This window comes from Balaenoptera physalus (assembly GCF_965194825.1).
Source record: "Balaenoptera physalus genome assembly, chromosome: 13".
NCBI lineage: Eukaryota > Metazoa > Chordata > Mammalia > Artiodactyla > Balaenopteridae > Balaenoptera > Balaenoptera physalus.
The window spans coordinates 81864279-81891656 of record NC_138892.1 but is presented as its reverse complement, the minus strand read 5'-3'; the positions used below and the strand labels follow the sequence as shown (position 1 = coordinate 81891656).

General features: G+C 42.5%; 2 protein-coding genes across 10 annotated transcripts in view; one reads left to right on the top strand and one right to left on the bottom strand.

Moving 5' to 3' along the window:
- Positions 1-1461, bottom strand: part of AMN1 (antagonist of mitotic exit network 1 homolog) — a 62273-nt gene extending 60812 nt beyond the window's left edge. For 3 of the 7 annotated variants that reach the window (XM_082419863.1, XM_082419862.1, XM_082419867.1), the window contains exon 1: positions 1302-1460. In XM_082419863.1, the coding sequence (XP_082275989.1) occupies positions 1302-1339 (38 nt within the window). In that variant the 5' untranslated portion in view covers positions 1340-1460. Of the gene's footprint in view, positions 1-1006; positions 1155-1301 lie in introns of those variants that run through there. The other 4 variants (XM_082419868.1, XM_082419864.1, XM_082419865.1 and 1 more) reach the window with 4 other exon arrangements.
- Positions 1057-19635, top strand: LOC309640701 (uncharacterized protein). Of its 3 annotated transcripts, none has more exons than XR_014252337.1 (2): positions 1057-1172; positions 15538-19635. XR_014252337.1 is itself a non-coding variant. In XM_082419921.1 (2 exons), the coding sequence occupies exons 1-2, from the start codon at positions 1578-1580 to the stop codon at positions 15615-15617; spliced, it is 339 nt and encodes a 112-aa protein (XP_082276047.1). In that variant the 5' UTR covers positions 1525-1577; the 3' UTR covers positions 15618-19635. The 3 variants fall into 3 exon arrangements, 1 of the variants encoding a protein (XP_082276047.1); XR_014252338.1 differs by lacking the exon at positions 1057-1172 and adding an exon at positions 1525-2669; XM_082419921.1 differs by lacking the exon at positions 1057-1172 and adding an exon at positions 1525-1836.
- The last annotated feature ends 7743 nt before the right edge of the window (positions 19636-27378 follow it).

The window sequence follows — 27378 nt, the reverse complement described above, 5'->3', positions numbered from 1 at the left end:
TAAATCATGGCTCCTGGGACTCTCTGCTCTGGAGAATCTTTCAATCCTTGTCTATTATTCTCCTCATAGTCATTATATTAACCTCCCTAGTGCCTTGTATCCTCTCAAGAGTTTAAATGTCTTTCAGCGACTACTCACACATCAAATGTTATCCATCAGGATTAGACAACTGGAAGAACTCAATGATCCCACTGACCGTGTCCAGGGTGACTGTGTAACTGCCGGTAACAGCAATTACATGACCATCCATCCCAAGGACTACATCAAAGGGGTAGTGAGAGTAACACCATATTGGTTCACACTCTCAGCTTGCCGACAGAAAGACCAAAAGTCGGGGAGTTTTTAAATAAAATAAATGGAGACCAGGTTTGAAAATCCCCCAGGCTGACCAAGCCAGTTAGACCGCATAAGCGAAACCAAATCTAGTTTATATCATGAACATAAGTGACACTTAACAGGTTATTTCTTGTAAATGCCTCTAATAATCAACTTAAATCGTCTTCTTAAAATAGCATAAGATAATCACTTTTAACCAATCCCCTGCTGTCTGTGAACTCCCAATGTAATAACCATTGTAAAGGTTAAACAACTTCCTCATGCTCACTTTATAAGCCATCCTGTAACTACATGCCTCTGTGCTTCTGGTTTCTCCCTCAATAAAATATTCATATCAAGTAAAGCTCTCTGAAATTTCTTTTAATACTAGGTAGCCTTCTAAGGATTTAAATATGTTAAGCTTATTGCTCACTACAACGCCATGAGATAGGTACTGTTATTATACTAATTTTGTAGATCAAGAACTAGGGCCCAGAGAGGTGAAGTTACTCTCCCATAGTCACACAACTGGAGGATAATAGCAAAACCAGGAGCTGAACCCAGCAAGCACAATCAAGGATTTGAGCGATGTGTCAAAGAATCAATATTTATCCCTGTTACAGTAACTAGGTGGAACTTTGCTGAAGGCTTTTGAGAGCCCCATCTAGTGTTTTGTTTTGTTTTGTTTTACCAAGGCTTTCAGCTCCCTTTTCAGGCCGCTGCCAGGAACCGCCCGGGCGTGGAGCTGTCAAGGCTGAATGACAGGACATCTATCAGGGGCCAGAGGGGCGAGCCTGCCGGGCAGCCCCCCTGGCACGACGGTCCTCAGCGAGGAGAAGACAAAATCAGAGACCCAGGTCTGGAAACACCCGCGGGGCCTCCTCGGTGGGAGGCAAGAAGGGGGCGGGGAAGGGGAGCCGCGCGGGGCGGCGGGCGCGGGCGGCGCCGGGGCGGGGCGACAGGGAGGCGGGCCGGGGCGGACTCACAGATCCAGGAGCTGACTGACTCGCTGCTGGCTCGGCATCGCGGCCGCCCTCGGAAGCCTCTTCCGCGGTCCCGGGGCCGCCGAAATCCAGCCAGAGACCGTCTGTCAACTCCTGCCCCGCGCGAGACGCGTAGGCCCTCGTGGCGTCGCCCGCCTCTTCCGGTGACCAGGCGCGGGCGCGCTGACGACTGCCGAGCCCCTTTGGGGCGGAGTCCGGCGCGCTGCGCCGGAGCGGCGGCGGGATAAAAGGGAAAGGAGCCTTACGCTCAGAGAAGCGATGCGGCAGTTGTCGTTCTGCAGCCCCACGGGCCGGCTCCAGCGGTTTCCCGAGTCGGCCAGCCCGGCGCGCGACCTAGCCCGGTACCCCTGGAGCCGCGCGTGGCTGCGAGGTCGCTGCTCTTACTACAGGGGTGCGTTTGATGCTGGGCCGAGCATCTGGCGATGCACACCGGGGACCCCTTTGGATACAGACTCCGTGACCGTCAAACAGAGTTTTAGCGGATCCGAGAGTGACTGCCGTTTACCGAGCACTTTCTGTAAGAAAGCACGCACTGAGCTGCGTGCTTTCAATAATTAACCATATTCTTTTAATCCTGTGAAGTCGGAATTATCTAGCCTTATTTTACAGATGAGGACACTACGTGCCTACAAAAAAGCTCAGTAAGAATTTCATCATGGAGACAGGGGCTTGTGTTCAAATCAAAAAGGTTTCTAAAGAAGAGGGACGTTTCCCCAGGTGGAATTCTCTCTCCTTGGTTATGCTGCAGAGTACTTGCTACTTTTTGGTGCTTTTTCATTCTTCCTCGTAGATTAATTTGTTGTCTATATGTCTTCCTTTTGTAAGCTTTTGAAAGTTGGAACCCAGTCTTGTTCATCTCTTCAGGATGCTGCTTATTCAATCAGCACGCATTTACCAAGCACTGAAGGAGGGCAGGGATTGTGCTGGGTGCTGAGGATTCAGTGGTGAACACTTGAACCAGACAAGCAAAAAGACAATCAGAACAACTGTTAAATGCTACGATGGAGTTAGTTCTACCGGAGCACCCATGGAAGGGTGGGGGGAGCAGGTCGAGAGAAAAACGTGGTCTGTTAGGGACTGCAAATAGTTCAGGATGGCTGCAATGGAGAGTGGTGAGGTGTGTGTAGAGGAGGGAACAGGCAAACTTTTTCTATAAGGGGGCAGAAAATAAATATTTTAGGTTTTGTTGGACATCCCTTGTTGCCGAACCGAACTGGGCTCTGCGTGTCCTACCTGAAGCCAAGCTGATCTACTGACAACTGGGTTGTGGTGAGGGAAAGTACAGGGCGCCAAGCAAGAAGAACCGGCAGCTGATGCTCAAAAGACCGGAACTCACCTGATGGCTTTCAGGCAAGAGTTTTTAAAGGCAGCAACATTACAGGCAAGGGTGGCAGGGTGCATGACCAGCTCACGGACATTTTTCTGATTGGTTGGTAGTGAGGTAACAGGGTGATGTTTGGGGAATATTAATTATCAACCTTATGGTTCCATCCAGTCTGGGGGGATCTGTGTGCTTGTGGTCAGCGTTTGTTCAACATCCTCTACCTGGTTGGGGATCTTAGTTTCTGCAGAACAACTCAAAGATATGCATCAGATTGTTATCTATATCCCTTCAGGAGAGCTAGGAGTCCTGTGGCTATTGTTCTGATCATTAACTGTTTGAGTCTGCTCTGGAACTCATGGAAGGCCAAGCAAGAAGCAGGGGAATACGAGGAGTTTATACCCAGGAAGGCCTTGCAGGGTCCTGCTTTGTTTCAGTCCCACTTTTCTTTGATACTCCTCAATCCTGAGGGGAACAGGGGCGGGACAAGAAAGGGAATAAGTTTTGGGCAAGAGAGGTTAATCATAAACTTGGCAGGAAAACTCGGTTTTAGGAGGACTGGTTTTCATCCTTGATCTTAGGATGAAAGGTCTTGTAGCTCAAAAGCAGCCATAGACCATATGAATGGCGGGGGTGGGGGAGGTGTGTTCCAATAAAACTTTGTGGACACTGAGGTTTGAATTTCATGTAGTTGTCAGTGTTATGAAATATCATTCATCTTCTGATTTTTTTCAACCATTTAAAAATGTAAAAACCTTACATTGAAAACTGTACAAAAACAGGCAGCGGCCTGGGTTGGGTGGCTGTGGTGGTTTGCCTTCTGATCTAGAAAGCTAAAATGGGGGCATGATGGCATGTGTTACGTTAAACAGTTTAGGCTTTGTCTGAAGTACTTTGTGCAGAGTCATAGATAGGTTTTAAGCAAGGACAGTACATGCATAGGAAGGATGAGTTTTTGAAAGAACTCTAGCTGTTAAGTAGTAAACGAATTGTAGCGGTCACAGATGGAGACTTGGAGACCAGAAAGGTGTCTTTTGCTAATAGGCTAAACTAAAGTAATAGCAGCAGACTGGATAGACAGATTCAAGAGGTAATGGAAATAGAGCCAATAGGATTTAGAGATTGGTTGGAGTTGAGGGAAAAGAGAAGAGTCAAGGCTAATTTCTAGGCTTTGGGTTTGGAGAATTGGGTGACATATGGTGATGCCATTTTAATGGGCTGAGAGGATTATAGGGGTTTTTTGAAGAGAAGGGGAGATTAAGTTTTGGACATATGAATTTTGCAGTGTCTATGGAAGATATAGCCTTGGGGCTATAGATCTGGAAATTATGCTGGTTTGCTTTTAAAGGTGAGATTGAATAGCAGCAATAGTACATGTATTTACTTATGAATTCAGTACTTTGGGGGAACAATCATCTGCTGCTCTGGGAGTCATTTGGACCTTGCAAGACCTTGTCAGATCAGTTAAGGGCAGACTTCATGGTCCTTCCTATCTGTTTGTTGAGTGCTGCCCAGCTTGAATGCTACACACCTATCCATCTAGGTCTTCCTGCTGATTACTTGATTCTTCAACACCAGAAAAGTGCAGGTCACTGCCCCAGTATTATGAGGTGTTAAACTTTGGGTGCCTGCGTTCTTCTAGATAGTCAAAAGAAAATGTCACAGCTGCTTTTTAATTTTTTTTTCTTTTTAAGAAAATGTCAATTATATAAAAAGGTAAGATAACAAAGTCCTAGTTATTTCTAGCCAATTATTTTAAAGGTCAAAGATGTGTAAACCCTCATGATACCACAATTCTTAGAAGTGTTTTTACAATGATTTCCTGCAGATTTTAGGGCCTACAACTTACAAACTAGCCTCTCAGGTACTTAGCATAACTATGTCAAGAATTTGAGTTTCTTGCCACTGAATAATATAGGTCTGATATATGTTGTGGTTGCCCTAACGTACCCATCTCATTCCTACCTTATCTTTTGGCAGCGATGTGGTTTGGGGACTGACTTCATCTTCAGTGGTGGGTCCAGATTAAGGCTAATCAGTGATTACTATAGTAATTGATTCAAAGGTTAGCAGGCCTAGATTAATCAAGAAACCACAATATTCCCTCAGCCACCAAGATGGGTTCAAGCATGGGCACGTGGGCATGTGACTCATTCATGGCCAATAAGAAGCAGGAAAAGTTTTTCTGGAGATTTCTGGGTAAGAAGTTTCCTCAAATTTATTTGTATGATGCTTTGTGAAGCAACACTCTGTTCTCTCGTCACTGTCATTTTGAATGAAGTTAAACAGGAAAACAGAGTAAGAGAATCACAGGAAAACAGCCAGAGACCTGAATGAAACATGCATGAACACCACCCCTCCTCTTTACAATCAGATGACAAAAATAAAACAATTTCGCAAAGAGTTTGATATCCTTTATTCAAGGGGAAACAATCTATGGATTGGGGGAATACAGTACTTCACAAACAGTGGAGCACTCTTCCTGAGGGATGTTTGGGCAACAGTGCATTTTACACAGTGTTTGAAGCAACAATGAGGAAACGGCATGATTGGCTAGGAGGTCAGGGATTTCCTTATAAGGCTAGCAGGTCAATCAGGGAATAAGAAAAGAGTATTTGGCTTAAGTTGATTGGCTGGGGTTGCATATCTGAAAACAAGGAAATTATCACAGTTTCTTGGCAGTTGGGGTTTGGGCTGGCTGGATATACTGTGCTTCTGATCAAGCAGAGCATTTATAGGAACATGAAAATTATCTAAGTTTGGGTTTGTTGACATGGCATCCTGGGCAGGAGCAGCCTCATCTTGGACCTAGAAATTTATTTCAACACTCCTTTCTGTTATATAATTCAGTTAATCCCCTTTGTTGTTGATAAAATTGGTTGACTTGAGTTTTCTGCTTCGTGCTGCCTCAAACAGCCTAACAGTTACATATTCATGGCAGGAGTCACCAGCATATAGACAGAAATTGAAGGTATAGGAATAGATGAGCTCACTCAACAGGTGTATATAGAGTGAGAACAATCAGTCCTTGGAGAGATAGCTGAGGAATAGCAATTGGCTGGCAATTGACACTGAGAAGGAATAGCCAAAGAGGAAGGGAAAAAATAGTGGGGTGCTACAGAAGATAAACATCATCAAAATTGTCACATGCTACAGAGAGGTCAACTAAGATAACAGTTGAAGATGATTTAGCAGCAAGGAGGTCACTGAGGGTCACTGAGGTGGTGGTGGAGGATGTAGCCTGATTGTAATGAGAGGAATGAATGGGAGGTGAGGGAATGAACACGTAAGTACAGTAAATCCCCTATATATGAATGAGTTCCATTCCAAGAGTGTGTTCGTAAGTCCAATTTGTTTGTAAGTCCAACAGTTAGCCTAGGTACCCAACTAACACAATCAGCTATATAGTACTGTATTGTAATAGGTTTATAATACTTTTTGCACAAATAATACATAAAAAACAAACAAACACAAAAAATAAAACATTTTTAATCTTACCGTACGGTACCTTGAAAAGTACAGTAGTACCAGTTATATCACTGCTGCTTTTACTCTTGCTTCCAGACATCGTGGGCTTGAAATAAAGATACTGTACTACTGTACGCCATACAGTACTGTACAGTAAAGTACACAAAACCACAACCAGTTGTAGAGGATGCATGCATGTGACAATGTACGCCAGACGCGTGAACTAACTTGCGTGATCGGACGTGTGAACGAACGTTCGTGTCTTTAAAAGCTCGCAACTTGAAGTTTTGAGTACTGTAGCGCAACTCTCACTCAAATAAATACTTGTTCAAATGAATTGCTGCTTCTATTTAGACTCATGCTGAGAAGAAAAGTAGATTGTATAAGGCTATATAGCTCTACTTCAAAGAAGGTAAAATGGGGCAATTCAGAACTATTATTTATGGACCTATTTACCCAGATGTCAAACATGATAAATACTTACATGAGTTCACGTAATCATCAGTCTGAGGTATCATGCTATTTTATAAAGTGAGAACTTTCCCAAATAAAAAGGTGTGTCAGACTCTAAAGACCATGCTCTTTCTACTCTCTTCGGGCGCTCAGGAGAGAGGTTTATGGTACGTCCAGGACCAGCAATATAAAAGTGATTAAGAATTTCAAGACGGTGATAGCAGAGCATTAAACCAGGGGTGGGGCCTGTGCAGCTGCACAAGTGGCCCGCCCATGAAGCTGGCTCTTGGTGCATCCGACCTCAGGACTTCCCAAGAGAATCAGTTACGACTACTGACTATTCAAGAACTCGTGTCAAAATAAAATTCAGAGACGAATGTGAACACGGAAACATTTTTACTAGCAGTGCAAGGGAACTAGGCCTTCAGAAATAGTGGCTCATCAAATAGAATAAGAGGAAATTGTAGCTCAGATGATATGGCAGATATTTATAGTTCAGATACAGCAGTTGACAATTCAGATTGGATAAGAACAAGATGTTCCTGTCTTTTGGTAAGGAAAACAGGATGTTCTTGTTTTTGTGGCTTATCTCAGGAGGCAAAGCTTTTAGGATTTCCTGTTAGTCAAGGCTTTTAGGAGGTTCCTATTATTCATTGTTTATCTTGGAATGCAAGGTTATTAGGAATGGAAGTCTTTTCTGGTGCGTGGTCAGTGATTTGTGGACAAGCTGGGCAAAGGGTAAGACGTCATTTTTCCTTTCTCGCCTCTTTGCTTGCTGTGTCCGCTTTACTGTAGTTACCTGTAGCTCAGAACCCTCTCCATTTCCTTCCCTAGATACCATATAAAGAAAACTTTATTATAGTTTGTTCCTCTGGGTAGGTTATATAAGAATAATAAACAATATTACTTTCCTTAAATCATGTTATTCATTCCTAGTGTGTGTATACAAATATATAATAAGTATATATATAAAATGATTAAGTATATCTGTTATGCTATATATAAGTGAATATTGGGTCAATAATAAGAACATGTATGCACACAAGCAGATGGCAGTAAATTGTTCAAATCATCTTTACATGTCATATCTCAAAATATAAGAATAGGCCATGAGTTAGGTTCTTCACTCTTAAGCCATACTGATTATATCTGGATTCAAAACAGCAATTGTGGACTTCCCTGGTGGCGCAGTGCTTAAGAATCCGCCTGCCAAGGCAGGGGACACGGGTTCAAGCCCTGGTCCAGGAAGATCCCACATGCCGCGGAGCAACTAAGCCCATGCGCCACAGCTACTGAGCCTGCGCTCTAGAGCCCGCGAGCCACAACTACTGAGCCCATGTGCCACAACTGCTGAAGCCCGCATGCCTAGAGCCTGTGCTCTGCAGCAAGAGAAGCCACTGCAAGGAGAAGCCCACACACCACAATGAAGGGTAGCTCCCACTCACCGCAACTAGAGAAAGCCCACACGCAGCAACGAAGACCCACCACAGCCATAAATTAATTAATTAATTAATTTTAAAAAAAACAGCAATTGCTCCTCTAATATTAATTTTCAATTCAGTATAACATGTACATCATCATCTATTACTAACCCCAAGTCATTTCAGTTGGCTATTGTTAAAGTGACCAAGTTAGGCCCAAGATAGAATCATTTATGTAAAGCCCCCACATTTGCAAACCAGGGTTTAACTTAGTTTCTATCCTCTGCTCTCCCAACGGAAGACCTAGGCCAACCAGTCAACCCTTGCCTGCTCAGTAGAAGTTAACCTGACCTGGCTCCAAGATTTCCCTTTGCTCCATATAATGGAAGTAACACTGCCATTGGTTAAAACCAATCAGCAAATGCCCAGTTTCACTTCCTTATACCTCCTTGCTTTGGTCTGTAAACATTTCTTGCCTTGTATGGCTCTTTTGAGCTCCTTTCTGTCTGCTAGATTAGATGCTGCCCCATTTATGAATTGCTGAATAAAAGCCTACTTGATCAGTAAATTATCTCTGGAAAATTTTAACAGTATCGATGACAACTATGAATATTTATTGAGTGGTTACAATAATTCCTTGCACACAGTAAGCATTTTACAAGTTCTAACTCATATAATCCTCAAAGTAACCCTGATTGGTAGGTATCATTATCATTATCACCCATTTTCCAAATGAGGAAACAGAGGTCGAAAGAGATTAAGAAACATGCACAAGTCCACATGGCTTATCAGTGATAAAGCTGGTATTTGAAGCCAAGCAATCAGGCTGTACAGCTGGATTCTTAAGCATGTAGTCATGAGCTACGTGCAAAAGAATCAAACTGGACTGCTTTCTCACACCATATATTTGAATAACTCAAAATGGATTAAAGATTTAAATGTAGTCCTAAACCATAATAATCCTGTAAGAAAACATAGGCAGTATGCTCTTTGACATTGGTGTTAGCAATATTTGGGGGGGGGGGGGTATGTCTCCTCAGGCAAGGGAAACAAAAGCAAAATAAACAAGTGGGACTATATACATCAAGCTAAAAAGCTTTTCACAGCAAAGGAAACTATCAACAAAACAAAAAGACCATCTACTGAATATAAAGATATTTGCAAACAGTATATCTGATAAGGGGTTAATATCCAAAATATCCAAAGAACTCATACAACTCAACAACAAAAAAAACAGTCAGATTAAAAAATGAGCAGAGGACCTGAATAGATATTTATCCAAAGAAGACACACAGATAGCCAACAGATACATGAAAAGATGCTCAACATCACTAATCATGAGGGAAATACAAATCAAAATCACAGTGAGCTATCACCTGACACATGTCAGAATGGCTATTATCAAAAAGACAAGTAACAAGTGTTGGCGAGGATGTGGAGAAAAGGGAATCCTCACGCAGTGCTGTTGGGAATGTAGATTAGTGCAGCCACTATGGAAAACAGTATGGAGATTCCTCAAAGAATTAAAAATAGAATTAGCATATGATCCAACAATTCCACTCCTGGATATTTATCCATAGAAAACAAAAACACTAATTCAAAAAAATATACACCACTATGTTCACTGCAGTGTTATTTACAATAGCCAGGATATGGAAGCAACCTAAGTGCTTATCAATAGATGAATGGATAAAGAAGATGTGGTATAAAAAATAATGAAATCTTGTAATTTGCAACATAGATGGACTTAGAGGATATTGTGCTAAGTGAAATTAATTAAATCAGACAGAGAAAGACAAATACTATATAATTTCACTTATATGTGGAACCTGAAAACCAAAACAAGTGAGCAAGCATAACAAAACAGAAACAGAGTCATAGATACAGAGAACAAACAGGTGGTTGCCAGAGGGGAGGACTTGTGGGGAGGAGAAGAGAGAAATAGGTGAGGGAGATTAAGAGGTGCAAGTTTCTGGTTATAAAATAAATGAGTCATGGGTATGAGTTGTACACTGTGGGGAATATAGTCAATAATTGTGTAATATCTTTGTATGGTGACAGATGGTAACTATATTTATCATATCGATCATTTTGAAATGTATAGAGATATCTAATCACTATGTTGTGTAACAGCAACTAACATATCATTTTGGGTCAACTATATTTCATAAACAAACAAACTCATAGAAAAAGAGATCAGATTTGTGGTTACCAGAGGCAGTGAGTGTGGAGGGGAAAGTGGATGAAGGCAGTCTTCCAGTTATAAGATAAATAAGTACTAGGGGTGTAATGTACAACTTGATAAATATAATTATCACTGCTGAATATTATATATGAAAGTTAAGTCGCAGTGCGCTTGGGGTCCCATGGATCTGTCTCTTGCTTCAACAGTGTCTGGACTGAACAGACCCAGGGACGCCCCCTTGCTCCAGCCTCTGCGACCATCCTCCAACCTTTTTTCCAGTTGCAACCTTCAGAATCAGCCACTGGCACCAGCCAACACCATTTTTTGACCTCAACTCCTTACAAACATGACCTCCCAGATTCGTCAGAATTAACATGCATGTGTGGGCCTCTCACACCTACCTCTCTCTGGGCTTCTATTTCCTCCGTGACTATGTGGCCCTGGAGGTTGTGGGCCACTATTTCCACGAACTGGCCAAGGAGAATCGCAAGGGCACTGAGGGACCGTCTCTTGAAAATGCAAAACCATCCTGGCAGCCACGCCCTCTTCCAGGATGTGCAGAAGCCACCTCAAGATGAGAGGGGTAAAACCCAGGATGTTATGGAAGCTGCTATACTCATGGCAAACAACCTGAACCAGGCCCTTTTGGATCTGCATGCCCTGGGTTCTGCCCGTGCAGACCCCTACCTCTGTGACTTCCTGAAGAGTCACTTCCTAGATGAGGAGGTGAAACTCATCTAGAAATTGGGCGACCACCTGACCAACATCTGCAGGCTGGCTGGTCCCCAGGCTGGGCTGGGTGAGTATCTCTTCGAAAGTCTTAAAAAGCTTAACCGCAAGCATGACTAGGAGCCTCTGACGCCCAGAAACATTTGAGGAGCCCCTCTGGTGTCAGGGCTTCTACCTGAAGCCCCTCTCTGCAGCCTCTAGGCAGCTTTTTAACCACCCTGGAACCCTCTCCCAAGCCTTGGACCAAATGAAAACAGTAGAGCATTTTGCAGAAAAAGAGAAAAAGAAAGCTAAGTGAGTAAATTCTAAGATATTTTTCATCACAAGGAAAAACATTTTTTCTGTTTAGTTTCATATCTCATGAGATGATGGATGTTCACTAAACTTTTTGTGGTAATCATTTCATGATGTAAGTCAAATTGTTTTGCTGTATACCTTAAACTTATACGTGCTGTATGTCAATTATATCTCAATAAAATTGGAAGAAAAATAATAAAGTCCCCTACTATTGTGTTATTGTCAAGTTCTCCCTTTATGTTTGTTAATATTTGCTTTATGTATTTAGGTGCTCCTATGTTGGGTGCAAAAATATTTACAATTATTATAAATATAATAAGTTATATTTATTGTTGGATTGATTGCTTTATCATTATGTAATATCCTTCTTTGTCTCTTGTTAGTCTTTTTTTAAAAAATAAATAAATTTATTTATTTATTTATTATAAACATTATTTTTGACTGCATTGGATCTTTGTTGCTGTGCACGGGCTTTCTCTAGTTGCCGCAAGCAGGGGCTACTCTTTGTTGCGGTGCACGGGCTTCTCTTTGCAGCGGCTTCTCTTGTTGCGGAGCACGGGCTCTAGGCACATGGGCTTCAGTAGTTGTGGTGCGCAGGCTCAGTAGTTGTGGCTCGTGGGCTCTACAGCACAGGCTCAGTCGTTGTGGCGCATGGGCTTAGTTGCTCCGTGGCATCCTAAACTGGAATTGAACCCTTGTCCCCTGCATTGGTAGGTGGATTCTTAACCACTGCGCCACCAGGGAAGTCCTACAGTCTTTTTTTAAAGTCTATTTTGTCTGATATAAGTATTTTTAACCCAGGCCTTCTTTTCATTTCCATTTGCATGGAATATCTTTTCCATTCCCTCACTTTCAGTCTGTGTGTATATTTAGATCTGAAGTGAGTCTCTTGACAGTAGCATATATATAGGTCTTGGTATTGTATCCATTCAGGCACTCTATGTCTTTTGGTTGGAGCATTTAGTCCATTAACATTTAAAGTAATTATTGATAGGTATGTACTCATTGCCATTTTGTTTCTTGTTTTCTGGTTGTTTTTATAGTTCTTTTTTTTCCCTTTCTTCTTTTGCACTCTTCCTTTGTGATTTGATAATTATCCTTAGTGCTATGTTTGGATTCCTTTCTCTTTTCCTGAGTGTGTATCTATTGTAGGTTTTTGGTTTTTGGTTACCATGAGGTTTATATATAATTACCTATATACATATACTTGATTATTTTAAGTTGATGATCTCAAGTTTGAATGCATTCTAACAACCTTGCAGTTTTACTCTGCCCCCAATGTTTAACTTTTTTTCTTCTTTTTTTCTTTTTCTTTTTTCCTTCCTTTTTTCTTTTTCTTTTGTCTTTTCAACCAACGTTTAATACTTTTGACATCATATTTTACATCTTTTTGTTTTGTATATCCCTTAAATACTTAGTGCGGGTATAGATGCTTTTACTACTTTTGTTTTTTAACCTTCCTACCAGCTTTACAAGTGGTTGATCTGTTAACTTTACTGTATGTTTGCCTTTACCAATGAGATTTTTCCTTTTTGTAGTTTTCACATGTCTTGCTGTGGTCTTTTATTTTCTGCTTAGAGAAGTCCCTTTAACATTTCTTATAAAGCCAATTTATTGATGCTGAACTTTTAGCTTTTGCTTGTCTGTAAACTCTTTATCTCTCCTTCAAATCTGAATGATAGCCTTGCCAGGTAGAGTATTCTTGGTTATAGGTTTTTTTCCTTTAATTCACTTTGAATATCATGCTACTCCCTTCTGGCCAGCAAAGTTTCTGCTTGAAAAGTCAGCTGACAGTCTTATGGGAGTGCCCTTGGCCCACTGATGAGAGAGGCTGGGTCTTGGGGGTGAGGGGGTCCAGGACTGACTGATGCCTTCCCACTGGTGGGCAGGTAACCCCTGGTGCTAATAGGCTAGAGGGAAGGTTCTAAATTGGTGCTTGTCAACACCATTGTCTTCATGGTAGAATGAACTTAGAAGAATGGCTTCCACCAGTTTTTGTCTCCAGGGGTGATTCCCAGTTGCCTCCTGCCTCTCCCAGAGGCTCTCCAAGATCAGCAAGTGGGTCTGACCCAGGCTCCTTTCAAATTACTGCCTCTGTGCTAGATCTTAGAGCATGTGATATTTTGCATGCTCCCTTTAAGAGTGTAGTCTCTGTTTCCTACAGCCCTCTGGCTCTTCCATAATCAAGCCCCACTGGACTTCAAAGCCACATGTTCTGGGGGCTCATCTTCCTGGTATAAGACCCCTGGGCTGGGAAGCCTAATGTGGAACTCAGACCCCTCACTCCCTGGGGAGAATCTCTGAAATTGTGATTATCCTCCTGCTTGTGAGTTGCCTACCTAGGGGTATGAGTCTGGACTATATTGTGTCTCCACTCCTCCTACCCATCTCACTGTAGTTGCTTGTTTATATTTTAGTTGTGGAAAATCATTTCTGCTAGTCTTCAGGTCATTCTCATAGATAGTTGCTCTATAAATAGTTTTAATTTTTGTATGCCCATGGGAGGAGGTGAGCTCAGGGTCTCCCTACTCTGCTATCTTGACCACATCTATGATTTCTGAGCAGGAAAATGGCAAAGATGGGAGTAAAAGTAGCCAATCCCTTGTCTGGTACCTTTTTAATACCTGATCTTTAGGTTATAACTTTGAAGGGGGCTAAGGGCAAATAGAATAAAGATAAGCCAAATGAGTCACTACTTTATTATCCTACCATGTGCAGGTTATTTCCCAGTAGGAGTGTCCTTAATTCAAGGTAATGTGAAAATAACATGCATTCTTTTTATTTAATTTCTTTTTATATCTCATCTTATGTCTTACTCCAAATTGGAAACAATAGTGCCCATGATCATGAGTTCTTGTGCATTGTTAAAATTTTCCATTAGCTCGACCTTGATTTAATTTGTTTCTAGGCTATAGATCCAAGTCTTTCAAATTCTCATGAGTTTGAGGCATACAGTGTGTGACTCCAGATCCAAGGCAGGAAACAGCTGGGCAAATTCAAACAGGATAAGCAAGGAGGTGTTAATAAAGGGGCTGCTTACAAAGGTTTGCGCACAGTTAAGGGAAAGCAGGGGTAATAATGTTTCAATACCTTAGGACTAGCAATAGCAGGAAGCCCTTACCTCTCCTAGTCCTGAAAGGGCAGGGAGGGAAAGTCACCAAAACCTGGAGAGAATGGCCATACCCACCTAAAAGGAGCTATGGCCTTTGGGTCAGTAAGGGAAAACAGCCTGTGGCAACCCAGCCAGGAGGGAGCTGGAAGAATAGATACTCTAACCCATTCTCTATCTCTCCTTTTGATCTGCTGATGCGGTCATGTCCTCAACCCAACCAGAAATCAGAGGTCAAGGGATCCCAGTTTATGCAATCTATAAAGGTCAGCTTGTTAGAGCCCAGAGTAGAGAAGGATAGAGTGGAAAGTAACCAGTTCATAAACAGACCACTGATTTTTAGATAAAGTAATTAAATATCATTAACATTTTAAAAATTAAGAATAATAGCTTAGTAAAGCCAACATAATAATGATCAGTTTTGTAACAATGAGAGGGATGGCAATTGTTGTCCTTCATCAGGATGCTGACCCACTGCAAAGATAACCTTGTCTTTTTCTAGTTAGCGTCACCAGTTATTTTTATTTTTACAAAATTATATGATTCCTAACTCACATTTATTGTTCATTTAAATAGGAGCAAATGCTTGGTACTTCTGTCAGACAGTCATACTTTTAAAATCCATTAATTACATTCATTCAAACAGATATTTAATACCTACTATGTGCCAGGGAGCATGTATCAGTAAACAAACATGTCCTCTTGGAGTATAGATTTTAGTGTGAGAGATAGAAAACAAGCACACAAACAAACAATATGTGGAGATAAGATAAGGACTATAAAGAACAAGATAGGATCAGGGAGAGAGAGGGTGTCGGGAGAGGCAGAGAGATGAGAGAAGGATTACTTTTGCTCGGATGGTCAAGGGAGGCATCTCTGAGGCTGTGACATTTTTGCTGAAACCTATTAAAAGATAACCTGAAGCTTATTAAAAATTTTGAGAGTTTATTTGAGCAAAACTGCTTAGAATTGGGTAGTGCCAAACTAGAAGTGGTTAGGAGTGCTCTGCTAATAGGATTTGGGAGGAAAGACTTACACAGAAAAAGCAAAGAAGGAAATTATTTGGTTGGCTATAGCTTAAAGCTTAGTTGGCTCTTTGTGATTGGTTAAGTGTTTTGATATCATAACTTTGAGGCGTTTACAGGCTTAGATTTTGGTTTGCTTACATAGGATGCCATGGCATTAAAGCCAACCCCAATCTAATTGTTTCCCTATTTAATTGTTTTATACTTCAGACCTGAACTATAAAGAGGAGCTAACCATGCAGAGATCTGGGGACAGAGGGAAGAGAAAGACTCTCGTGAAAGGAAAATAAAAATGGAGTCAGCATTGCTAAGAGAGCTCTCTAAAATGGAGCCAGGAGACCATTAAGGAAGTATGGCTTATGCACATCTCAGCCTGGATGGAATCTGACCTTTTGACCTGATGAAGTAATCCAGAACACCTGCCAGAAACCCAAGATACTTATTGGACCCTAAAATAACTCGTGATAGTCTATCTAATTATTGGACCTCTACCCTAAAACAACTTGTAATTCCTAAGGACAAATAATTTCTGACTCATATCAGAGTCAATCACAGTTCTTGCCAGGCAACTTTTAACAGCCTTGTCTTTTTGTCTTTATAAGCTCCTGACTCTTTCTCTTCCTCAGAACTCTCCTTTAGGTTCACCTGAATCTGTGTCTCTCGAATTGCAGTTCTTAAGACCCCAAATAAACTCCTTTCTTATTTGCAGCCTCCTGCATTGTTTTTTTGGTTGACACTCTGACGCAAAACATGCACTTAGTAAAGTTTGAAGGACTGAAAGAGGTCAGTGTGGAGCGGGGAATAGTAGGAGATAAGATTGGAAAAGTCAGAAGCCAGACCAGGTAAAACCTTGATGACCAAAGAACTGAATTTGAATGTTATTCAAAATGAAATGGAAAATAAACAAGCAGTTACATCAGTTTCATTCTTCAGGGCAAAGGTAGAAAACTGCAGAATACTGAAAGTAAAAGCATTAAAATTCAGATGCATGTCCTCTACCTTTCGGCTTAAAGCTGTAGATGATCCATGTTTTATGTTGTATATGACTGAAATATGTTATTAAAAAGTATTTTAAAGAGTATTTTAGGGACTTCCCTGGCGGCGTAGTGGTTAAGAATCTGCCTGCCAAATCAGGGGACACGGGTTTGAGCCCTGGTCTGGGAAGATCCCACGTGCTGCAGAGCAACTAAGCCCATGTGCCACAACTACTGAGCCCATGTGCCACAACTACTGAAACCCCTGCGCCTAGAGCCCATGCTCCACAATAAGAGAAGCTACCACAATGAGAAGCACGTGCACCGCAACAAAGAGAAGCCCCTGCTTGCTGCAACTACAGAAAGCCTATGTGCAGCAGTGAAGACCCAATGCAGTGAAAAATAAATAAATTCAAACAAATTTAAAAAGAGTATTTCAGTTATCACTATTAGGAAAAGCAACCGTCAAAATTCCTCCACTCTATGTGCCTGTTAATTTTGAAGACAACAAAAGGAAACATGTTCTTTACAGATATTAATGTCAAAAGTTAAACATTTTCAAAGTCTAACTAGAATAAATAACCAGTGTTTCCTACTACCTGCATGGGGTTCACTATGTACTATTTTTGTGAGACTTATCACAGAAGGATCACAGACCCCCCTTAGAATATACACGTAGCAGGTCACCACTCACCCTTGTGTAGTTAGATGTGTGTGGAATACCTGTATCTATTAGTGGCAGTTTTTTACTATAATGGAGGAAGAAAAAGCAGTATCACTGTATATGGACCATCAACCCCAATCAACTACTCTTCCCACTGCATTCATCTGTCCTCATGGCTAATTTTTTTTTAATATATACATATATATTTATTTATTTGGTTGTGCTGGGTCTTAGTTGTGGCACACGGGCTCCTTAGTTGTGGCATGCGAACCCTTAGTTACGGCATGCATGTGGGATCTAGTTCCCTGACCAGGGATCGAACCCGGGCCCCCTGCATTGGGAGTGCAGAGTCTTATCCACTGCGCCACAAGGGAAGTCCCCATGGCTAACTTTTAATAAGTATATTTTTGCATTATGTACATTTTTAATCAGCCTGTCCTGTTTAGATTGTATACATCATTATATCTGACATTCTTGTAACCGCTGTGTGATCAATAACATTCCTATAAGAATTCTGCTTTCTAAAGACAAAAATACCATGCTGAGAGGGGTGACTTATACCCCACATTAGTGGGTAGACACTATTTATAGGATCTTTATTATTTATTTATTTTTGGCTGCATTGGGTCTTCATTGCTGCGTGCAGGCTTTCTCTAGTTGTGGCGAGCGGGGGTTATGCTTTGTTGCAGTGCGCAGTCTTCTCATTGTGGTGGCTTCTCTTGTTGCAGAGCACAGGTTCTAGGTGCGGGGGTTTCAGTAGTTGTGGCACGTGGGCTCAGTAGTTGTGGCTCGTGGGCTCTAGAGCCCAGGCTCAGTAGTTGTGGCGCATGGGCTTAGTTGCTCCACGGCATGTGGGATATTCCTGGACCAGGGCTCGAACCCGTGTCCCCTGCATTGGCAGGTGGATTCTTAACCACTGCACCACCAGGGAAGTCCCTATAGGATCTTTAAAACAAGTACATTTTTAATGAACTAAGGTGAATAAAGGTACAACTAAAAACTGTCCAAGAAAAAAGATGCAATGAAAACCACTAAAGGTTTAAAGAAGGGGATTGTTACCATTTGGGCTGCAGTGTGAAGAATGGAGGAAGCTGTGGGGAGTGAATCACAGCATGTCTTGAACAGAGCTGAGCCTGGTGGTGGTTTCCCCAAAGGCTACACCTCTCCAGAGCCCCCACCTAGAATCCTCAACACCCTTACAAGCAGGTGGAAGGTGCCCTCCAGGGAAAAAGAACAGTGGTGGTGGTGGTGGTGTCAGTGGTGCTGCTGGAGATGGTGGTAGTGGTGATGGTGTTACCGAACACAAGTCCATGTGCCTGACACACAGTGAGGCCAAATAATACTGAAACGACAGAGTTTAGAGCAGAGAAAAGTTTATTGCAAGGCCACACAAGGAGACCGGCAGCTCATGCATTAGAAAAACCTTGAACTCCCCAAAGGCTTTCAGCAAAGCCTATTTAAAGGCCAGGCGAGGGAGGGGCATGGTTAGTTGTTGCAGACTTCTTTGTGTTGGAGCCTTTGTTCTGGCAGCTGTCCACGTAGGGCAAGTCATGATGTTCCTGTAAACCTCCAACAAGATAAATGTTTATCTCTGTTCTGCAACTTTTTATCTCTATATGAATGAACTCTTAAAAGTCAGAGCCTTGAGAATAAGCTATCCTGTATATTTCAGGCTATAGGCAACATTCTTTTACAAAAGGTGCAGAGCGAGCATGACTAAGCACAGGCAACAAAGCACAAAGTTTAAAGTAAAATGGAACAGATCTAATATGGAGTCAGATTTGTTCTTCCTTATTACAATGGCATCAGGAAGCCTGTGTATCTACAGGACCTCAGTGCCTGGGGCTCTGAAGCCTTTGACCCTGGGTTGCTGTCATGGCAGTGATAACACTTGTAATCTCTTCATCATAGACCCCTAAATCTCAGAAACATGGAACCTGCATGGTTGGGCTCTGACCTCAGAGTCTGAACCCTTATTTTGGCCCAAGATTAGTGTGATATTGTGATTTATAACAAGAAATATATATTTGTTCTTTGTCCTGTTTCTGGCAAAGAGCTCCTAAAACCCTTGTACTTTCCTAAGCAATAAGAGCAAGGGAAGCATCTTTTGTTATAGTATTTGGTCTTTGTTCCTGAAACAGCTTCAGAGGAACATCTTGTTCTAATAGGGAAGAACAAATCTGACACCATATTAGATCTGTTCCTTTTGCTTTAACCTTACTTTAAACTGACACCATATTAGATCTGTTCCTTTTGCTTCAACCTTACTTTAAACTGACACCATATTAGATCTGTTCCTTTTGCTTTAACCTTACTTTAACCTTTGTGCTCTGTTGCCTGTGCTTAGTCATGCTGGCTCTGCACCTTTTGTAAAACAATGTTGCCTATAGCTTGAAATGTACAGGATAACCTGTGACTTGACCTGAACAGAGAATAACATCTGTCTTGTTCGAGGTTTACAGGAACATGGTGACCTGACCAACATGGACAGTTGCAAGAACAAAGGGTCCAACACCAAGAAGTTTGCAACAACTAACCATGGCCCTCTCTCAACTTGCCTTTAGAAGGGCTTTGCTGAAAGCCTTCAGGGAGTTCGGGCTTTTTAAGGCGTGAGCCACCCATCTCCTTGCATGGCCCTGCAATAAACCTTTCTCTGCTCCAAACTCCGAACTTCAGTAGTTTGGCCTCACTGTGAGTTAGGCACAGGGACTTGAGTTCGGTAACATTGTTATTCATAAAAAGCCCCTTTCAACTACACCTGAGTTTATGTTAATGAGTTGACTTTTGGAAAGCTCCTAAGGATGGGGGCTGGTTGCCAAGGGAACCAGCTAGTGATTAGATGGTTGGAACTTTCAGCCCCTGCCCCCCAACCTCTGGGGAGGGGAGAGTGGCCTGGGACTGAATCAATCACCAATGACCAATGATTTAATCAATTGTGCCTGTGTAGTGAAGCATTCATACAGATCCAAAGGAAGAGGTTCAGAAAGCTTCCAGGTTGGTGAACACATGGAGATTTGGGGAGGGTGGCACATCCAGAGAGAGCATGGAAGATCAATGCCTCTTCCCCTAAAACTTGCTCTATATATCTCTTCCATTGGCTGTTCCTGAGTTATATCCTTTCATAATAAACAGGTAGTATGTAAAATATTTTCCAGAGTTCTATGAGCCACTTTAGCAAGTATAATTGAACCCAGGGAGGGGAACCTCCAATTTATAGCTAGAAGGTCAGAAGCCCAGGTGACAACCTGGACTTGCAATTGGCAACTGGTGGGAAGGCAGTCTTGTGGGACTGAATCCTTAACCTATGGGATCTGATGCTATCTCCAGGTAGTGTCAGAATTCAGTTTAATTGTAGGACACCCAGCTGGAATTGCAGAACTGCTTGATGTGTGGAAAACCTACACAGCTGGGGTCAGAAGTGAAGTAGTGTAGTAGTGTAGTATTTATCGTGGTCCAAATGTGGGTTGGAAAAGAATTTCCAGACACAAGGCAGAATATAAAGAAGATAGAATTTATTAAAGGGAAGGGTCACTGCCAGAACAGCGGGCCGACTTCCTGATAATCCAGGAGAGCCGACCCCAAGCAACGGTTACTGGCCTGTTTTTATAGCCAGGGAACAAAGGAACATGCGACTCACCTGCTGATTGGGCAGGGTATGCATACTTCCAGTGTGCAGAGCGGGAGAAGAACAGGACAAATACCTTTCCTTATATGGGATGGGAAAGGAGCAGGGCATGCTGCTTGGGAGGGCTCAGGGATATTGTAATGGTCACTATGTGACAGAGTGATAAGAGTCTGGTAACTCTCTGTCCCTGCGATGTTGGCCTTTGAGTTTATCTTGTTCTTTGTCCTTGGAGTACCACAGTATTGAGAGTAGAGGAGAAAAACACAGAAGTGAGTTTTCCTTAGACTGAGTCACTTGACTCCTAAGTAATTCAATTTCTTCACTTGTAAAATGGCAATAGTAATATAGTACCATACCTAAAACCCATGAGGACAAGTATGTCTCAGAATTCAAAACTTTCAGGATTTTAGAAAGATGTCATGGTACATATACCAGATATTATGAGACACCCCCATGGGGGTCTAGGGCATAATCAAAACATTAACGTTTCTGCATTGAAAGATATCAAAATTATGGTGGACTGACTCTTAAGATGGCCGGCCCCACAATCTCCACCTCCTGGTGGTATGTGATCTTGTCCCTTCAAGTGTTGGGCAGGACCTGTAACTTTCTTCTGACTGAAAGAATAAGGCAAAGGTAATAGGATGTATATGATTAGACATATGTGATTATGTTATATAGGATTGCAGCACTCATCTTGCTGGAGTCTCAGTCTCCGCCTCCCCTCGCCCCACTTCTTCCCGGCTTTGAGGAAGCATGTGATGACATTAGGGGACCCCACACAATCAGGATGTAGGCAATCTCTGGCTGACAGGCAGAAAAACAAACAAACAAACAAAAAAAACACCTGAACTGAAGCCCTCAGTTCTACTAACTCAAGGTATGCATTCTGCCAATAACACAAGTGAGCTTGGAAGTGGATCCTTCCCCATCTGAATTCAGAAGAGACTGCAGTCCCAGCTGGCACCTTGATTGAAGCCTGCTGAGACCCTAAGCAGAGGACCCAGCTAAGCCACACTCAGACTCCTGACCAACAGAAACTTAGAGACCGTTAATATGTGTTGGTTTAAATCACTAACTTTGTAGTAATATCATTACACAGCAATAGAAAACGAATAAAGGTATGGCTATTCATGCTTTTCCCTGATCTTTAAAATTAATAAATAAAAGATATAAAAAATTATAAATAATTGAAATAGCCTCACGTCTGTTTGAGACAAATCTTGCCACCAGAAGAGTTTGGGCAGCAAATATAGGAAAAGTCTGTTGGTTTTCAGAGGTTTTTTGTTTCCGAATTACAGATTAGGGATTGTGAGCTTGAGGTGTATAAATTTGCGGGGTTGCTGTTGGATGAAAAAAGATATCATGTGTAATGCGCTTGGAATAGGATTTACCACCCAGGAGTACTCCATAAATATTGGCCACTCTTATGATTAGAATCAGAGCTCCTGGGGCAGGTCAGCCTGTCTGCTCTGTTATTCCTTGCCAAGTCACTTTTCCTCTCAGGTTCCCCATCTCTAACAGGAGGGCCTCTCAGAAGAGTCCAGAAAGGGTCAGAAACACCTAGGTGTTGAGCCCCTGCTCTGGGGAGCCTCTGGGCTGGGTGCTCAGCGAGCTGTAATGTGAATTGCTCTTGAATGAAAAGGCCTATGGTCTGCTTGTGGCCTTACTGCAGAAGAGATGCACAACCCTGGGGAAATGGCCTCTTGATGAGTCTCAGTTTTTCTGTCTGTCAAATGGAGCTGGTTGGGCCTTCCCACTTAATTATTTGTATGACAAGATATACTCACTCTGGACTGAGGGATTATTTTTGTCTTGAATATTATTTGAGGGGAAGAACAGGTGCAAGGGTTTGCCTGGCCTCTCCTCATATACACAAAGGAAACAGAAATGTTCCTGACCCTAATCCTAAGCCCCACCCCTACCCCCACACAGAGCACAGAGGAGGGGCTCCTTTCTTCTTGCCTAGTCTTCTGTGCAACTGGAGTGGGGACTGCAGTTCTCCACCCGCCCAGAACACCATACCCACCTCTGCATTCCTCATATCTCACACAGAAAAGATCTGTGTCAGTACCCCTCTCCCACTTCCCCCACTAGACTGTGGGTTCATACGGGCAGCCAATGCCCTGTGTGTACCTTGGCAAAAGTAGAGTCAGTGAAAATAGGAAGAGTGGGGAGTTTACCAGGTGAACAGGAGGGTGAGACAACACTTCCCACCTGGACATGCACTGATGACAGCCCCAGGGATGGTCAGAGTAGTCAAAATTGGTTATATTTTGAAGATTGAACCAATAGAGTTGCTGAAGGACTAGAAGTAAGGGAAAGAGAGAAATAAAGGTGTTGTTCATTCATCCATTTTCAACTAATAATTACTGGTTATTGACTAGATACCAGGTACTACCTAAGATGCTTCAGGTACAGTGGCAAACAAGAGAAGGACCCTGATCTCAAGGAGCTTTCATTCTAATTGATGGAGACAAGCAATAAACAAAATATTACAGAAACTAAGTGCTAAGAGGAAAACAAAAGAGGGCGATGTAATAGATTATGAGGTAGGATAGATGTGGCTGAAAACCCAATGCAAAATGCTTTAACTTTAAGGTTTTTATCTCACATGAAAAGTCAAAGTAGGATGGTTCCAGGGCTGGTTACTCAGTGGCTCGATGGCATTGTGACTCCAGCTCAGTATCTCTGTGATTCTCTTGAGTTTTCCTCTCATGCTTGTAAGATGGTTCTGTGGGTCTAAGCAATATATTCTCAAGCTAAGGTGTCTGGAGGCAGGGAAAATGGAACTGTGTTTTCTCACATCTCCCTTTCTAAGAGCACAAAATATTTGCCTAGAAGAACCCCCAGAAGTACCCTTGTATTATAGCACATACCATGACTAAACTAATCATTGCCAAGGGAAATGAGACATCACCTTTGGCTTAGATCAGTCGTGCTTTATCTCTTGGGTTGGGGATGGGTCTGACTGCCCCTGTAGCATATGGCCACTTGAACAAAATCAGGGTTCTGTTAAAAGAGAAGAGGAGGGCACAGGGAATTAGTGTAAGCAACAAACACTGTCATCCACAGAGAGTCAGGGAATAATTAAAAGGGGCAGTAAGTTGGTCTCCCTAGAGATGGTAATGTTTTACTTGAGACTTGTCAAGAAGTTGTCAGTCTTATGAAACCTGGAGACTAGCATTCACGTGTAAAGAGCAAATGCTCTGCTTATGGGTACAGGGTTTCTTTTGAGGGGGATAAAGATGTTCCAAAATTGACTGCGGTGATGGTTGCACAACTCTGAATATATTAAAATCTATTAAATTATATACTTTACAAGGATATGACTAGATCTGATAGGCATTTTTAACAGATCAATTTGGAGCCATAAATTTGGGAAGAGTATCTGCAAAACAAATAACTGAAGAAGACTAGTACCTAGAGTATTAAAAGTACTCCTACAAATCAGTATGATAAAAGAAAAAGAACACAATTAGAAAATTTGCAAAGTACTTGAGTAAGCAGTTCTCCAAAAGAGAAAATGCAGATAGTCAATAAAGACATGAAAAATGTTCTATCTTATTAATTAACCAGGGAAATACGTATTAAAACTGCAATAATGGGGGCAGAGTCAAGATGGTGTAGTAGGAGGACATGGAATTAGCATCTCCTCACAACTAGGGCATCTACCAGGCACCTGTGGGGGACCATAGACACCTAAGGGGATGGGAGGAAACTCCAGCGACCGGGTAGGATGTGAGGTGTGGGGGGAGTGAAAGGGGAGGAGAACTGGAGGTGGGACGGGACTGGCACCCCTGAGGGGCGGCTTGGGGAGGGGAAGGGATCCCACCCCAGAAGGCGGGAAAATGGGAAACCATTGGGAGGACAGAGGATCAAAAGGGAGCGTGGTCAGGTTTCCCCTGTCCACTTGGATCCCCAGAAACCTGCTGAGATCCTGGGCCTGATCCTCTGTCCACCTAGGCCCCCTCCAGCCAGGTGGGTCCTAAGGGAGGGAAGGGGGAGCAAAAGTAAAGGCTGGGCCTCTGGGACGGCACCCCTGAAAGGCAGCTGGGGGAGGGGAGGAGTTCCTACACCCAGAGGGATCCACCCACGGTTAGAGGTCCAGTGGGGAAGGAGGAGACCCTGGGGGAGATGGTGGGGGAGGGGTGCGAAGGAACAGAACAGAGCGGGGCCAGCGCCTTCCCTGTCCACTTAGGCACCAGGGAGCCTGTTGAGCTCCCAGGCCTAATCCTCTGCCCTCGGAGCCTCCCTTCTGCCGCACAGAGCCCAAGCCCCCCCATACACCCCCACCCAGGGCTCTACCTCTACACTCGGAGAGCCCCTCCAACAGAGCTGGGCCTAAACCCCACCCACACACCCTCACGCAGGGCCCTACCTCCAAACTCCGGAACTCCACACTACAGAGGCCCTCCTTTCCACATGCTGCCTCTCCCCTTCTGCACAGGTCCTAAGCAGAGGCCCCACCCCATGCTTGAACGTTGCCCTGCCTAGGCCCCCCCCCCACGCTCAAACATCACCCCCCCACCCGCCTAGGTCCTGCCCCACCTAAACCCCGCCCCTGCCTAAGTTCCACCACCCAACTAAACTCCGCCCCCATAGCAAAGGCCTTTTTTTTTTCTTCTTTCTTCCTCTGTTAGATCGGGGTTCTGTTTTACCTTGTTGATTCATTGTTGTTGATTCTTTTATATTTCTATTTTTCCAAATGAAGCTTTTATTTTTCTAATTTTATTTTATTGTTTATACTTTGTTAGTGATCTCTCCTTTTGGCTTGTTGCCCCCACCCTTTTTTTTTTCTTTTTTCTGCTGTGGTTTTATTTTACCTTGTTGCAGTTGTTTCAATTATGCTTTTATTTTTCCAAAAATTTTTTTATCTTTCTAATTTAATTTTGTTATTTGATATTGTACTGCTCCTTTTTTTCTTTCTTTCTTCCTTTTTTTATAACATTAAATTGACCATCTTAACCATTTTTATTCAAATAATTTTTAAAATTTATTTACTTATCTATTTTTGGCTGCATTGGGTCTTTGTTGCTGTGCATAGGCTTTCTCTAGTTGCAGGGAGCAGGGGCTACTCTTCATTGCAGTGCACAGGCTTCTCATTGAGGTGGCTTCTCTTGTTGTGGAGCACAGGCTCTAGGCACGTGGGCTTCAGTAGTTGTGGCACGTGGGCTCAGTAGTTGTGGCTCACAGACTCTAGAGCACAGGCTCAGTAATTGTGGCACACAGGCTTAGTTACTCCATGGCATGTGGGATCTTCCCTGACCAGGGCTCGAACCTGTGTCCCCTTCATTGGCAGGTGGATTTTTAACCACTGAGCCACCAGGGAAGCCCTTTTTATTGTTTTATTTTTTTACCATGCCACAAAGCTTGTGGGATCTTGGTTCCCAGGCTGGAGGTAAGGCCTGAGCTCCTGTGGTGGGACCTCCAAATCCAAACCACTGGACTAACAGAGAACCTCAAACCCCAGGGAATATTAATCAGAGTGAGACCTCCCAGAGGTCCTCATCTCAGCACCAAGACCCAGCTCTATCTAACTGCCTGCAAACTCCAGGGCTGGATGACTCAGGCCAAACAACCAGTAAGACAGGAATACAGCACCACCCATCAAAAATAAATAAATAAATAAAAGAAACGACAAAAAATATCTTACTGACGAAGGAGCAAGGTAAAAACCTACAAACCAAATAAATGAAGACAAAATAGGCAAACTACCTGAAAATGAATTCAGAGTAATGATAGTAAAGATGATCCAAAATCTCGGAAACAGAAAGAAGAAAATACAAGAAACATTTAAGAAGGATCTAGAAGAACTAAAGAGCAAACAAACAGTGATGAACAACACAATTACTCAAATTAAAAATACTCTAGAAGGAATCAATAACAGAATAACTGAGGCAGAAAAACGGATAAGTGAGCTGGAAGATAAAATGGTGGAAATAAATGCCAGGGAACAGAATAAAGAAAGAAGAATGAAAAGAATTGAGGACAGTATCAGAGACCTCTGGAACAACATTAAACATACCAACATTCGAATTATAGGGGTCCCAGAAGAAGAAGAGAAAAAGAAAGGGTCTGAAAAAATATTTGAAGACATTATAATCGAAAACTTCCCTAACATGGGAAAGGAAATAGTCACTCAAGTGACACAGAGAGTACCATATAGGATAAACCCAAAGAGAAACACACCAATACACATATTAATCAAACTATCAAAAATTAAATACAAAGAAAAAATATTAAAAGCAGGAAGGGAAAAGCAACAAATAACATACAACAGAATATCCACAAGGTTAACAGCTGATTTTTCAGCAGAAACTCTGAAAGCCAGAAGAGAGTGGCAGGGCATATTTAAAGTAATGAAAGGGAAAAACCTACAACCAAGATTACTCTACCCAGTAAGGATCTCATTCAGATTCCACGGAAAAATTAAAACCTTTATAGAGAAGCAAAAGTTAAGAGAATTCAGCACCACCAAACCAGCTATACAACAAATGCTAGAGGAACTTCTCTAAGCAGGAAACACAAGAGAAGGAAAAGACCTACAATAATAAACCCAAAACAATTAAGAAGATGGTAATAGGAACATACATATCGATAATTACCTTAAATGTAAATGGATTAAATGTTCCAACCAAAAGACATAGACTGGCTGAATGGATACAAAAACAAGACATGGGGACTCCCTGGTGGCACAGTGGTTAAGAGTCTGCCTGCCAACGCAGGGGACACAGGTTCGGCCCTGGTCCGGGAAGATCCCACATGCTGTGGAGCAACTAAACCCG